Below are 13,056 nucleotides of genomic sequence, written 5' to 3' on the forward strand. Positions count from 1 at the left end.
TCAGGGTATATGTAAGCTGTGCGGAGTACATCGGGGTTTATGTAATCTGTGAGGAGTACATCGGGGTATATGTAAGATTTGCGGAGTGCATCAGAGTATATGTAACCTGTGCGGAGTACATCAGGGTATATGTAAGCTGGGCGGAGTACATCAGGTCATATGTAAGCTGTGCAGAGTGTATCAGGGTATATGTAAGCTGGGCGGAGTACATCAGGGCATATGTAAACTGAGCGGAGTACATCAGGGTATAATAGGATAATGTAATAATGGGGTGAATGAATAATAAAATTAGTAATCGATGGATGGGTGTGGTATGCTTTGAATCAATTCTTTATGCGCAGGCAGGACTTTTTGGTTATTGTACAAAATATCTGTGCTCCAGTATTGCCTAATCTTTGACTTCTTCACTAGCCCTATAAGCAGCACAAGGCCCTAAAGTTTCCTCATCTCTGCTGCATCTACGGGGTCCACCTGTGGGGTTTAGCAAATGATGATGTGGGGTTTTTAGTGAAAAACGACTGGACCTAAAAAATTAGTCTGCAGCGTATCCGACTCATGGGAACCCGGCCTTGTAGCTTTCCTTGCTGGCTCATTGTCTGCATAGGGAGAGTTGTGGTTAAGCCGGGTATTATTAAATCTGATGTACAGAGCTAAGCTGTTAGGCCTCATTCACACGGTGTTGTTTAGTTAAAAAAAAGAAATCCTTGCCGTTTGAAGCCATTTTTATAGCATTTTTTATGTGCCTGATAAAACGTCATACTCACAGCATACTGTGTTTTAATAAAAACGACACACCTAAAAAACGCCACAAACCAAACGCTTTGTATGTGACATTTTCATATTTTACTATAGATTTTTAACTAACATCTGACTACAGAGTAAAAGCTAACGTACTGATGCAATACTGATCATATATGAACAAATACGGATGCATCTGTATTTGAATCACTCCATTAACATTAGCTCTGTTTTATGGACAGAAAAATAACGGATGGAAAACTGATGAAAAGTATGCCGTGTGAAAGCAGCCTTATGTGTACATGCGTCTATCAATTACCATCAGGCTTATCCTCCCAAAGTAAAAATAAGTTAGACAAGTTTGATTTTCTCTGGTCAATTCTATTAGTTTTTTCCCCCTGATATTAACTTTGCAGAGGTACACTATATGGACAAAAGTATTGGGACACACATGTTAATCATTGAATTCAGGTGTTCCATTCAGTCACTTTGCCACAGATATATAAAATCCAGCACCTAGCCATGCAGTCTAACTGTACAAACATTTGTAAAAGAATGGGTCATTCTAAAGAGCTCAATGAATTTGTGGATGGTACTGTAATAGGATGCCACCGTTGCAACAAGCCAGTTCATGACATTTTTTCCCACATAGATATTCCACGATCAAGTGTGATTGGTATTATTACAAAGTCGAAGCGTTTAGGAACCAACAGTGGTAGACCATGTAAAGTTACAGAGCGTGATGTCTGAGTGCTGAGGCACATAGTGCATAAGAGTCGCCAACGCTCTGCTGACTCAATGACTGCAGCGTTTCAAACCTCCCCTGGCATTAACATCAGCACAAACGCTGTGCTCTGGGAATTTCTTGCCATGGGTTTCCATGGCCAAACAGCTGTATGCAAGCCTTACATCACCAAGCACAATGTCAAGTGTTGCAGTCTGATGGACGAGTCTGGGTTTGGCATTGTGCCAACTGTAAATATTGGTGGAGGAGGGAGAATGCTATGGGATTGTTTTTCAGGGGTTGGCCTAGGCCCCTTAGTTCTAGAAGGGAAATCTTAATACTTCAGCATAGCAAAATATTTTGGATAATTGTATGCTTCCAACTTTGGGTTTGGGGAAGGCCCTTTTTCCGTTTCAGCACGATCGTGCCCCAGTGCACAAAGCAAGGTCCATAAAGACATGGTTGGCTGATTAGGGTGTGGAAGAACTTCACTGGTCTGCACAGAGTCCTGACCTCAACCCCATCGAACACCTTTGAGATGAACTAGAACGAAGCTTGGTCTTCTGACAAATGCTCTTATGCATAAAGGGGCAAAAATTCCCACAGACACACTCCAAAATCTTGTAGTAAGCCTTCCCTGATGAGCTTTTTTAGCTGCAAAGGGAGGACCAAACTCCATTTTAATCCTACGGATTTAGAATGGGATGTCATCAAAGCTCATGTAGGTGTAATCTGTAGATGTCCCAATACTTTTGTCTATATAGTGTGTCTGCCAGCAGCTCACCACCAGTGATTACTATTTATGCTTGGCAGAGGTAAACATACATATTAATGGAGGGGTTAGAGACGGTAATTGCCAACTAACACAGCACCATATTTCAATGAAATACTATTTCTTGCATTGCACCTACATTTGGCATGAAATAAGTGATTACATTTTCGAAGTCTAGCCAAGTAAAGAAAGATGATGTGCTGTAAACTGTGAAATTGAATCCCGGATAGCGAAGCAACGGTCTAATATATTGGTTGTGAATGACATAGCAGCAACATCAAGCTTCAAACTGACATAATATGAAGGTGAACAACGACTGCACATTAGTCCAACCGAACAAATACATTTCTAGTCATTTTTATTCAGTCATCTTTTTACTATATGCAGAAATTTCAGATTTGTATTGCAGGTTCCGGTTGTTTTTCATCACGCTCAGCCTCTGCTGCTCTTCTGTACTTATTCCATGTACTTCCCTATGTAAATTCCTCAGATGAGGTGCCTCTCTTCGGCCTGGGTTGTGAATCGCTCCTAGTAAACTTTGTAGCCATCTTTGGCGAGTTATTTCTTCAATAGTCTTTCCTTTATCATGCATAAGCTGGGCCTCGGCAACTGATCTCTCCCTAAAAGACAAGAATTGAGTAATGTAGCATATTAACCACAATACACAAAGTTATAATAAAAGTTTTCTTTGTGGATACAAAAGGTTAATTTGATATAAATATATATTTTAAATGAAGACTAAAGCTTGAGTGGATTGGTACTGTATAAATTCCTTGTAATCCTACCATTCATCATTATAGCAATAGCCCATACCCCCTCAAAAACATCACATACAGCCAGACCATAGTCGTACTCGATTCAAGTACTAGATGGAAGATGGCTCCAATCACATGATCCGAACAGTTCTGTTTTATCCCAGCGCCCTATTGACAGGACTGGTATCTCTATCACTATATCTCTCAATCACTGATGAACTTTGTGGAACATGTACTGTAAGTGCAGGGTAATGCAGTAGAAGACTGCGGGGTTACGGGTATTACAGTCCTGAGGGCTCAGTTAATGTCAGCATGAGGCAGAATATTTCCACCCAGATTTCTATTTTACTCTGAGCAGATGTTTATTCTACTTGTTATTAAACATTATGCATGTACTTTTGTTAATTGTTTAAGGGTCATCTCATCAAGACGTGTTTTTTTTAATTGAAACTGGCCTGGCAATCGGATAATTGCTTCTGTAGCGGCCTCACCTCTTACTGACTGGGGAAGCTCTGGCTGGCCATGCAATTTTCCTGCAATGGTCGCTTAAGTGGAAACCCATTTTTACATGCCGACCATTGTTATAAAAAAAATTAAACCAGGAAATCCCTTTAACATTAAAGGTTGTCCAAGATTAGAAAAAGGGACTCTTTTTCTTTTTATTTTCAGAAACAGCTCCACTTTTGTCCATGGGATGTCTGGTTTTGCAGTCCAGTTTACTTAAAGACGCTCTGTCACCAGATTTTGCAACCCCTATCTGCTATTGCAGCAGATAGGCGCTGCAATGTAGATTACAGTAACGTTTTTATTTTTAAAAAACTAGCATTTTTGGCCAAGTTATGACCATTTTCGTATTTATGCAAATGAGGCTTGCAAAAGTACAACTGGGCGTGTTGAAAAGTAAAAGTACAACTGGGCGTGTATTATGTGCGTACATCGGGGCGTGTTTACTACTTTTACTAGCTGGGCATTCTGATGAGAAGTATCATCCACTTCTCTTCAGAACGCCCAGCTTCTGGCAGTGCAGATCTGTGACGTCACTCACAGGTCCTGCATCGTGTCGGCACCAGAGGCTACAGTTGATTCTGCAGCAGCGTCAGCATTTGCAGGTAAGTAGCTACATCGACTTACCTGCAAACGCCGATGCTGCTGCAGAATCATCTGTAGCCTCTGGTGCTGATGTGTCCTCGCTCGTCCGACACGATGCAGGACCTGTGAGTGACGACACAGCGTGATCTCTGGAGAACACGGCTGTGTCTGCACTGCCAGAAGCTGGGCATTGTGAAGAGAAGTGGATGATACTTCTATACACAACGCCCAGCTAGTAAAAGTAGTAAAAACGCCCCGATGTACGCACATAATACACGCCCAGTTGTACTTTTACTTTTCAACACGCCCAGTTGTACTTTTGCAAGCCTCATTTGCATAAATACAAAAATGGTCATAACTTGGCCAAAAATGCTCGTTTTTTAAAAATAAAAACGTTACTGTAATCTACATTGCAGCGCCTATCTGCTGCAATAGCAGATAGGGGTTGCAAAATCTGGTGACAGAGCCTCTTTAAGGTCACACAGCCTATAAGACACGGCCAAGATGGTATATGGCCCCCTACAGGGCTGTCGCAGTAAGGATGGCAAGAAGGCAGAAGACATAGTTGCGAACTCAAGCTTTACTATTTTGTGACTGGCACAAAATTAGACACGGCTCAGTCAGGCGATGACGGCTGGCTTGCTGTACAATTTTGCAGACAGGGCCAAGTGCAGCCCTCCCTGGTACAGGGGTTGGTCTGGCAATAAGGCCTAATAGGCCACAAAATGGATAGGCTCCTTCATGCACACAACTCTGCTCGCAAAATCAAACACACAGTGGGGAGGCTCCTGCCTACAACCCACAGCTCGCTCTTCAGGACCTTTGCCTTGCAGCTTCTCCAACAGCTCACAATTTCCTTTAACAAGCTCTCAATCGTTTCTCTCTTCTCAGCACGCAAACCCAGGTAACCCCTACTTAATCCCGACACTGAACAGCGTTTAGCATGCTCACTGCCATTTTATACCCTGAGCGCCGCTTCCAGCGTGGTGATGCGGCGTAGTCACACTGAGCGTTATCCCTCTGCTGTGCAGTAGCAAACACAGTGAAAATGGCATCCAGGCCTTACATCTTGGTGCCAACAGTTCAAAGCCAACCACCATTTGTCTTACCTGCAAATGGTACAACATTAAAGGGCAACATAATAATACACAGGTTAGATGGCCTTACAACATAAACGTATGACCGGACTGACCACTCTCCTCTGCTAGGTAACCTAGACTGAAAAATAACAGATAACGGCAAGTAACAGAACTGTGTTAAATGCACAGTGCACAAATGACAATATTATTCTTGCATAATATTCACAAGCCATAGAGGGCTCGAAATAAATTAGCACATAAATAACATTCCCTTTAACCCCTTCAGGACTGAGCCTGTTTTGGCCTTCAGGACGAAGCCGATTTTTCAAATCTGACATGTGTCACTTTATGTGGTAATAACTCCGGAATGCTTTTACCTATCCAAGCGATTCTGAGATTGTTTTCTCGTGACATATTGTACTTTATGTTAGAGAAAAAATTTGTTCGATAAATTCAATATTTATTTGTAAAATACACCAAGATTTAGAGAAAATTAGCAAAAATTTGCATTTTTCTAAATTTAAATGCATCTACTTGTAAAACAGATAGTAATACGACACAAAATACTTACTATTTTATATTTCCCATATGTCTACTTTATGTTTGCATCGTTTTTTGAACATTCTTTTATTTTTCTAGGACGTTACAAGGCTTAGAACTTTAGTAGCAATTTCTCATATTTTCAAGAAAATTTCAAAAGCCTATTTTTTCAGGGACCAGTCCAGTTCTGAAGTGGCTTTGAGGGCCTTATATAATAGAAAGTCCCCATAAATCACCCCATTTTGAAAACTGCACCCCTCAAAGTATTCAAAACAGCATTTAGAAAGTGTTTTAACCCTTTAGGCGTTTCACAGGAATTAAAGCAAAGTAGAGGTGAAATTTACAAATTTCATTATTTTTTTCGAAAATTAATTTGTAATACATTTTTTCTGTACCACAGAAGATTTTACCAGAGAAACGCAACTCAATATTTATTGCCCAGATTCTGCAGTTTTTAGAAATATCCCACATGTGGTCCTAGTGCGGTAATGGACTGAGGCACCAGCCTCAGAAGCAAAGGAGCAACTAGTGGATTTTGGGGCCTCCTTTTTTTAGAATCTATTTTAGGTACCATGTAAGGTTTGAATAGGTCTTGTGGTACCAAAACAGTAAAGACCCCCAAAAAGTGACCCCATTTTGGAAACTATACCCCTCAAGGAATTTATCTATGGGTATAATTAGCATTTTGAACCCACAGTTTTTTGGCTAAATTTATTTGAATTAGTATGTTAAGATGAAAATCGACTTTTTTTGTGAAAAAACGTAAAAATTTTAAATATTTACAAGGAATAAAGTAGAAAAAACACCCCAACATATGTTAAGCAATTTCTTACGATTATAGCAATACCCCATATGTGGTAATAAACTGCTGTTTGGACCCACAGCAGGCCTCAGAAGGGAAGGAGCACCATTTGGATTTTGGATTTCTGATTTTGCTGGAATAGTTTTCAGTGCCGTGTCACGTTTGCAATGCACTGGAGGAATGAAAACAGTGGAAACCCCCCCAATAGTGACCCCATTTTGGAAACTACACCCCTCAAGGAATTTTTCTAGGGGTAAAGTTAGCATTTTAACCCCACAGTAGTTTTGCTGAAGTCATTGGAATTAGTCTGTAAAGGTAATTAGTCTGTAAGAACTTAGAAATTTTTAATTTTTACAAGGAATAAATGAGAAAAAGCACCCCAACATTTGTAAAGCAATTTCTCCTGATTACGTAAATACCCCATATGTGGTAATAAACTGCTGTTTGGACCCACACCGGGGCTTAGAAGGGAAGGGGCACCATTTGGCTTTTGGAGCTCAAATTTAGCTGGAATAGTTTTTGGGTGTCATGTCGAATTTGCAAAGCCCCTGAGGTACTAAAACAGTGGAAACCTCTCAAAAGTAGCCCCATTTGGGAAACTACACCACTTAAGGAATCTATCTAAGGGTATAGTGAGCATTTAGGCCCCACACGTCTTTTGCAGAATTTATTAGAATTAGGCCGTGAAAATTAATATCAACATTATTTCCACTAAAATGTTGAATTTTTTTCAATTTCACAAAGGATAAAGGAGAAAATGCACCCCAATATTTGTAAAGCAATTTCTCCCGAGTACGGCAATACCCCACATGTGGTCATAAATGTTTTTTCAATAGAAAATAAATTAACCCTTTCCGGACTGATCCATGTTTTGCTTTTTCTTTTTCGTTTTTCCTGCCCGCTTTCCGAGAGCCACAACGTCTTTATTTTTCCGTCAATAGAGCGGTGGGGGGGGCTTAATTTTTGCGGGATGCGCTGCAGTTTTTATTGGTACCATTTTTTGGTACATAAGACTTTTTCAGCACTTTTTATAAACATTTTTGGTAGAGCGAAGGTGACCAAAAAACTGCGATTTTGCCATTTAAAATTCTTTATTTTTCACGGCGTTCACCGTGCGAGTTAAATAATGGTATATTTAAAAGCTTGGACTTTTACGGACGCAGCAATACCAATTTTGTGTATTTTTTTTATTTTTTTACATTACTTTAGAGAAAAAATATGAAAAGGGTTTCTTTTTGGACTTTAAATATTTATTCAATTTTTTCCACTAATAATAACTATTTACTTTTGTTTTTACATTTTTTATTAGTCCCCATAGGAGACTTGAACCAGCAATCGTTAGATCACTGGTAGAATACACTGCAATACTAATGTATTGCAGTTTATTGTGATTTTTACAGACTCCTGTAACAGCGCGATCACTGTTTCTGTCCGTTAGTCCCGGGTATCAGCTGTAATACACAGCCGACACCAGCAGCATATAGCACGGACTCAGTGCGTGAGACGCTCCATATATCACCCCCCACACCACGACATGCTATTAAGTCATGGTGCGTGAAGGGTTTAATTCGCAGCCGATGGTGGAAAGTGAAAATTACAATTTTCCACTGATGTGCCATTTTAGTGCACTATATGTTGTGCTCAGTTTGTGCCACAAATACCACAAATAAAATATTAACAGGGTTCTCCCGGGTATGGCGATGCCATATCGGTGGACATAAACGGCTGTTTCGGCAGACTGTAGGGCTCAGAAGGGAGGGACGCTATTTGGCTTTTGGAGCGCAGATTTTGCTTGGTAGAAGCTCTGGCGTTTTGCTGGTATTTCAGTTTATAATGTGGGGGCAAATGTAGGCTGGGCAGAGTATATCAGGGCATAATAAGAGGGTATAATAATGGGGTAAATAAATAATAATCCGCAGATATGTGGCTAGTGTTGCACTTATATTATAAATGGCGCCCGATCTTATCCGCTTTTGGAACGCTCTGCACATTTTGCATCGCCATAATCTGGGAGCCGGAACTTTTTTTATTTTTTCACCACCGGAGCTGCGTGAGGGCTTATTTGTTGCGGGACAATCTGTAATTTTCATTGGTACCATTTTGGGGTACATGCGATTTTGTTGATCACTTTTTATTCCATTTTTCGGCAAGCCAGGTGACCAAAAACAATCAATTCTGACAATGATTTTTATTTATTTTTTATAGCGTTCACCCTAGGCTATAAATGACCGTTATATTTTATTCTGCGGGTCGGTACGATTACGGCGATACCATATGTATATAGGTTTTTTATGTTTTGCAGCGTTTGCGCAATAAAATAACTTATTTAGAAAATAATTTATTTTCTGTGTCACCATATTCTGAGAGCCATAACTTTTTTATTTTTCAGTCAAAAAAGCTGTGTAAGGGCTTGTTTTTTGCGGGACGGGTTGTAGTTTGTATCGGTACAATTTTGGCGTACATGCAACTTTTTGATCACATTTTATTGTATATTTTGTGAGGGGAGGTGGCCAAAAAATAGTGATTCTCGCTTTGTTTTTCATTTATTTTTTTTGCGGTGTTCACCGTGCGGGAAAAATAATATTATAGTTTTATATATGGGGTCGTTACGAACGCGGTGATACCAAATATGTGTACTTTTTTTTTACGTGTTCATTTTTTTTCCTATAATAAAAGACTTATTATAGGAAAAAAAGCAGTTCATGTTTATATCACTTATAACTTTTATTTTTACACTTTTTTGAAAACATTTTTATTCTTTTTTTTACTTTTTTCACTTGTCCCACTAAGGGACACTTAGACTTGCAGTTCTGATCGCTGCTGGAATACATTACACTACAAACGTAGTGTAATGCATTCCAACTGTCATTGTGACGTAACAGTCACACTGACAGGAAGCCTACGACGACCACCCTCCGGGTGGTCCTCATAGGCTTCTGTACATGGCAGCCCGGGAGCCATTGTCTGCCGTCCGGTTGCCATGGGTACGATTGCCAGCCCCCGTGATTTCACATGGGGGCTGCCGGTCGGCGCTAAACACCTTAATTGTGGCGTTCAAATCTAACGCCGCAATTAAGGGGTTAACTGCCGAAATCAGCGGCGATAGGCCGCTGATCGGCAACGGGGACTGCAGGGCAGACGCGGCGGTTAACTGTCAAAGCACAGACGTAACTGCACGTCAAGGTGCGCGAACTTACTGCACACCTCGACGTACAGTTACGTCAAGGTGCGGGAAGGGGTTAAACTTGGAAATTTTTCTCCACGCTTTACAAGCCTTTGGACAAGAGAGGTGCTGTGTCTGGGAAAAAAAAGGGGTTGCTTTTTTTAATCTCATAAAAGAATGGATGGTTTGATGATATATTTTACAGAATGTGTATTTATATTTTAAAATATGACCACTTTTATTAATAAATATGCAGGACCTTTTTACAGTTCACATTGGCTTCCTATGAAACTAGCTATAGCGTGTGTGTGTGTGTGTGTGTAAGTGCGTGTGTGCATTAGAGAAATTAGATTGTTTGCCCCATTGAGGGTAAAGACTGATATGAGTGGTGATAATCTCTGTACAGCGCCAGAGCCTGAGGAGGCCCATAAGGTCAATCTACCCCTATGAGGAGGCCAGTACTATAAATGATGTGTTAAATTTAGGGGCCCTTTTGCAGGTTTTGCATCAAAGCCAAGTTTAGAGTCTAGTTACTCTGATGGGGGGTTGAAGGGGTCATCCAGTAATAAGAAATCGATTGCCTATCCTCACGATAGGCCATCAACATCTGATCAGTTGGCGTCCGACCACCGGGCACTGCCCCCCCCACCCCCCGTCGATCAGCTGTTTTGAAGTGCCCGCGGCACTCGTACGCTGATTCCCCTTCATTACTGTCACTGCTCCTACTGTAAATCGCCGACATGCTAGTAGCGGCAGTTCACAGTATTACAGCCTTCTCCCTTTCACTTGAGTCGGACCCCTCAGCGATCACATATTGATGGCCTATCCTGAGGATAGGCCATCAATTTCTTTTGACTGGACAACACCTTTAAGCTGATGCTAGAGTTATTTGGATGCGGTTTGTCTTCCTCTCCCCACAGAAATAAAATGCATAGTGTGTCGGGCATACATGTTTATAAGGAGGCCGGGGGAGATAGCTGTCAGCTATCTTATGTGTATGGTGTATGGCAAATATAAGGGATATGCTCACAAAAATTTCAGGGAGGACATTGTTTGCTATACATTGATCTCTGTCGCCAAAGTCTGTATTCATTCACATTGAATATTTCAGTGGTGTAAAATGTTTAAAGGGTAAACAATAATGACAAATTAATATTAATTTAATTATTTTAGTTTCATTTAAATAAGTACTATAGACATAATACAGGTATGATGAAAATTCAGTTTTGTTTAATTCACAGGTGATCATGTTGATTCTAAGTATGTTTCTCAACGGATTAATTTACTTATTATGTGTGAACATAGAAAGCGTTCCTCGGCCAGTGTTGTGAATGGTCTCCAGTAAACTTTGTAACCATCTTTGCCGATTTATTTCTTCCATCATCTTTCCTGTATCATGCATTAGCTGAGTCTCTGCAACTGATCTTTCTCTAAAACAAACAAACAACAAAAAGTGAAATGGTTAAAGAGAAAGTGTCATTCACATTATAATTTTTTGAAAGTGCTCTGTTAAACAGAGGGGGTACTACAGATGTGTCCTTCCTTACCTTTCCTCTTATCTCATCATATCATGAGATGTATGGCGCAAGATGACCAGCTTTAAAAAAAATATTATTTTGGAATATTTTGTCACGAGATTTCTATGCTGTATGTGTCTATATGTGGCCACCCAGTGGTTGTATGTGGATTGCAGCCTGCCAAGGGTTTTGCTATCATGTCACGATATTGTATTGAATATGTTTATGAGAAATTGACCAAATTCAAGCAAAGGTAAGGGTGGACACATCAGTATGTCAATTGCCTAGACACACTATTGGCATGATAAAAGGAAATGTCATGACAACAGACTGAATATAATTTTATTATATACTGTAAGTCATAATAGAAACTGTGATGTAATAATGTCATGAGTTTGTGTGCTTTTGTCTCATTCATAAAAGTATTCCTATAGTGTCATCTAATATCAGAAATCCGATTGACAGTAGGGGTCATGAAGGATTTTTTTTTTCACTCTATGGCAAACTGTTCTATGGCATTTGAAGGTGGCTTTTGCCTTCTTTTGGAATATCTGGGATTGTAAGTATAAGACTATTTTCACATCTGCGTTCGTATTTCAGTTTTTCTGTTCTGTCATAGGATGGAGCCTTCAATGCAGATGCCTAAGGCTTCGGTTGAAGATTCACAACAAAGTACAGTGCAATATAAGTTAATGGTGTTTTAAAAAATCTCATTTACTTATAGCAAAAAAAATCTACAGTGGATTCTAGACATGCTTTACCTGTTGTGGAAATGCTGTGGATTTTCACCATGTATTTCAGCCATTTCAATGAATTCTATCATTGACTTTGATGTATAAATTGCGGATCTGCGACAATTTACAGTGCAATACATTTGGTTGGGGTTTTGAAAAGGGGCATTCTGAAATTTTTGAAACCCTCAGCATGTCAATTCATTAGCGATATTTTTCAGTTTTTCACAGCAAATTACACCCTTTGCAATGCAAAAAATTCAATCCATGGGAAAATCTGCAACAAGATCTGTATGTAACAGATACGTACTTTGACGTAGGTTCGCAATTAAATCTCAGCGCATCAGGACTTTTCTTAAGTGGTTGAGGCTGTTGGATTTTTTTTTTTACCTACTAACTATGTAAATACTGTATCACACTACACAATAATTTCATTAATCAAATTACAATTAGATGAGGGCCTGTTCACATCAGCGTTGTCTTTCCGTTGAGGGGTTCCGTCAGAGCTTTCCGTCGCGGGAACCCCTCAACGGAACAACAACATTGATGTGAACAGGCACTTAGTCACAAGTTATTTCCCTTTTAGTATCTTTCATCTTTTGTATATTTTTGTATCATTTCTGCATCCACCATATTAATTTTTACTTCCTTTTTTACGTATACAATTATCAAATGCAATGTTTCATTTATCTGAATCCTAGTTTTGTCCCAACAGTTACTGTTACCTAACAAATAGGTTAGAACATATTTACGCTTTGATGTCTATGAGGACTATCCGACAGGTGGAATTTGAACCTGCCTGGTCTTATGCTCCCTCCAGTGGTGTCTGGCAGCCACTAATCATCTTCACATTCTGCCAAGCTTGTATGTTACCAGGGGAGTTGAGGTTATATATACGAGTGATTCTTACGCTTAGAACCCAAAGAGACAAACATAGGGCTGAAAAAGATAACCATGTGGATTCACATTGTGTATCACATGATTCTTTTCTGAACTGCTTACTGGCTGAGTGGGATTATATGATATACCATGTGACTCCTTAACCAGGGTGCTTTCTTTTCACCCCTGTTTTGGTTGTTTTTTTGCTAAGTACACCGACAAATTATATTTTATAAGCAGAATGAGTATAATCAGACAAAAATAGGT

At 39.8% G+C, this 13,056-nt stretch overlaps 1 protein-coding gene across 3 annotated transcripts in view; it reads right to left on the reverse strand.

Annotated features, from left to right (window-relative positions):
- Nucleotides 1-798: 798 nt before the first annotated feature.
- Nucleotides 799-13,056, reverse strand: part of ADORA1 (adenosine A1 receptor) — a 193,945-nt gene continuing 181,687 nt past the window's right edge. For 2 of the 3 annotated variants that reach the window (XM_075853892.1, XM_075853894.1), the window contains 2 exons: nucleotides 10,949-11,092; nucleotides 799-2,854 (listed from right to left, as the gene is read on the reverse strand). In XM_075853892.1, the coding sequence (XP_075710007.1) occupies nucleotides 2,593-2,854; nucleotides 10,949-11,092 (406 nt within the window). In that variant the 3' untranslated portion in view covers nucleotides 799-2,592. The remainder of the gene's footprint in view (nucleotides 2,855-10,948; nucleotides 11,093-13,056) is intronic. The other variant, XM_075853893.1, reaches the window with a different exon arrangement.

This window comes from Rhinoderma darwinii, chromosome 2 (assembly GCF_050947455.1).
Source record: "Rhinoderma darwinii isolate aRhiDar2 chromosome 2, aRhiDar2.hap1, whole genome shotgun sequence".
Classification (NCBI taxonomy): domain Eukaryota; kingdom Metazoa; phylum Chordata; class Amphibia; order Anura; family Rhinodermatidae; genus Rhinoderma; species Rhinoderma darwinii.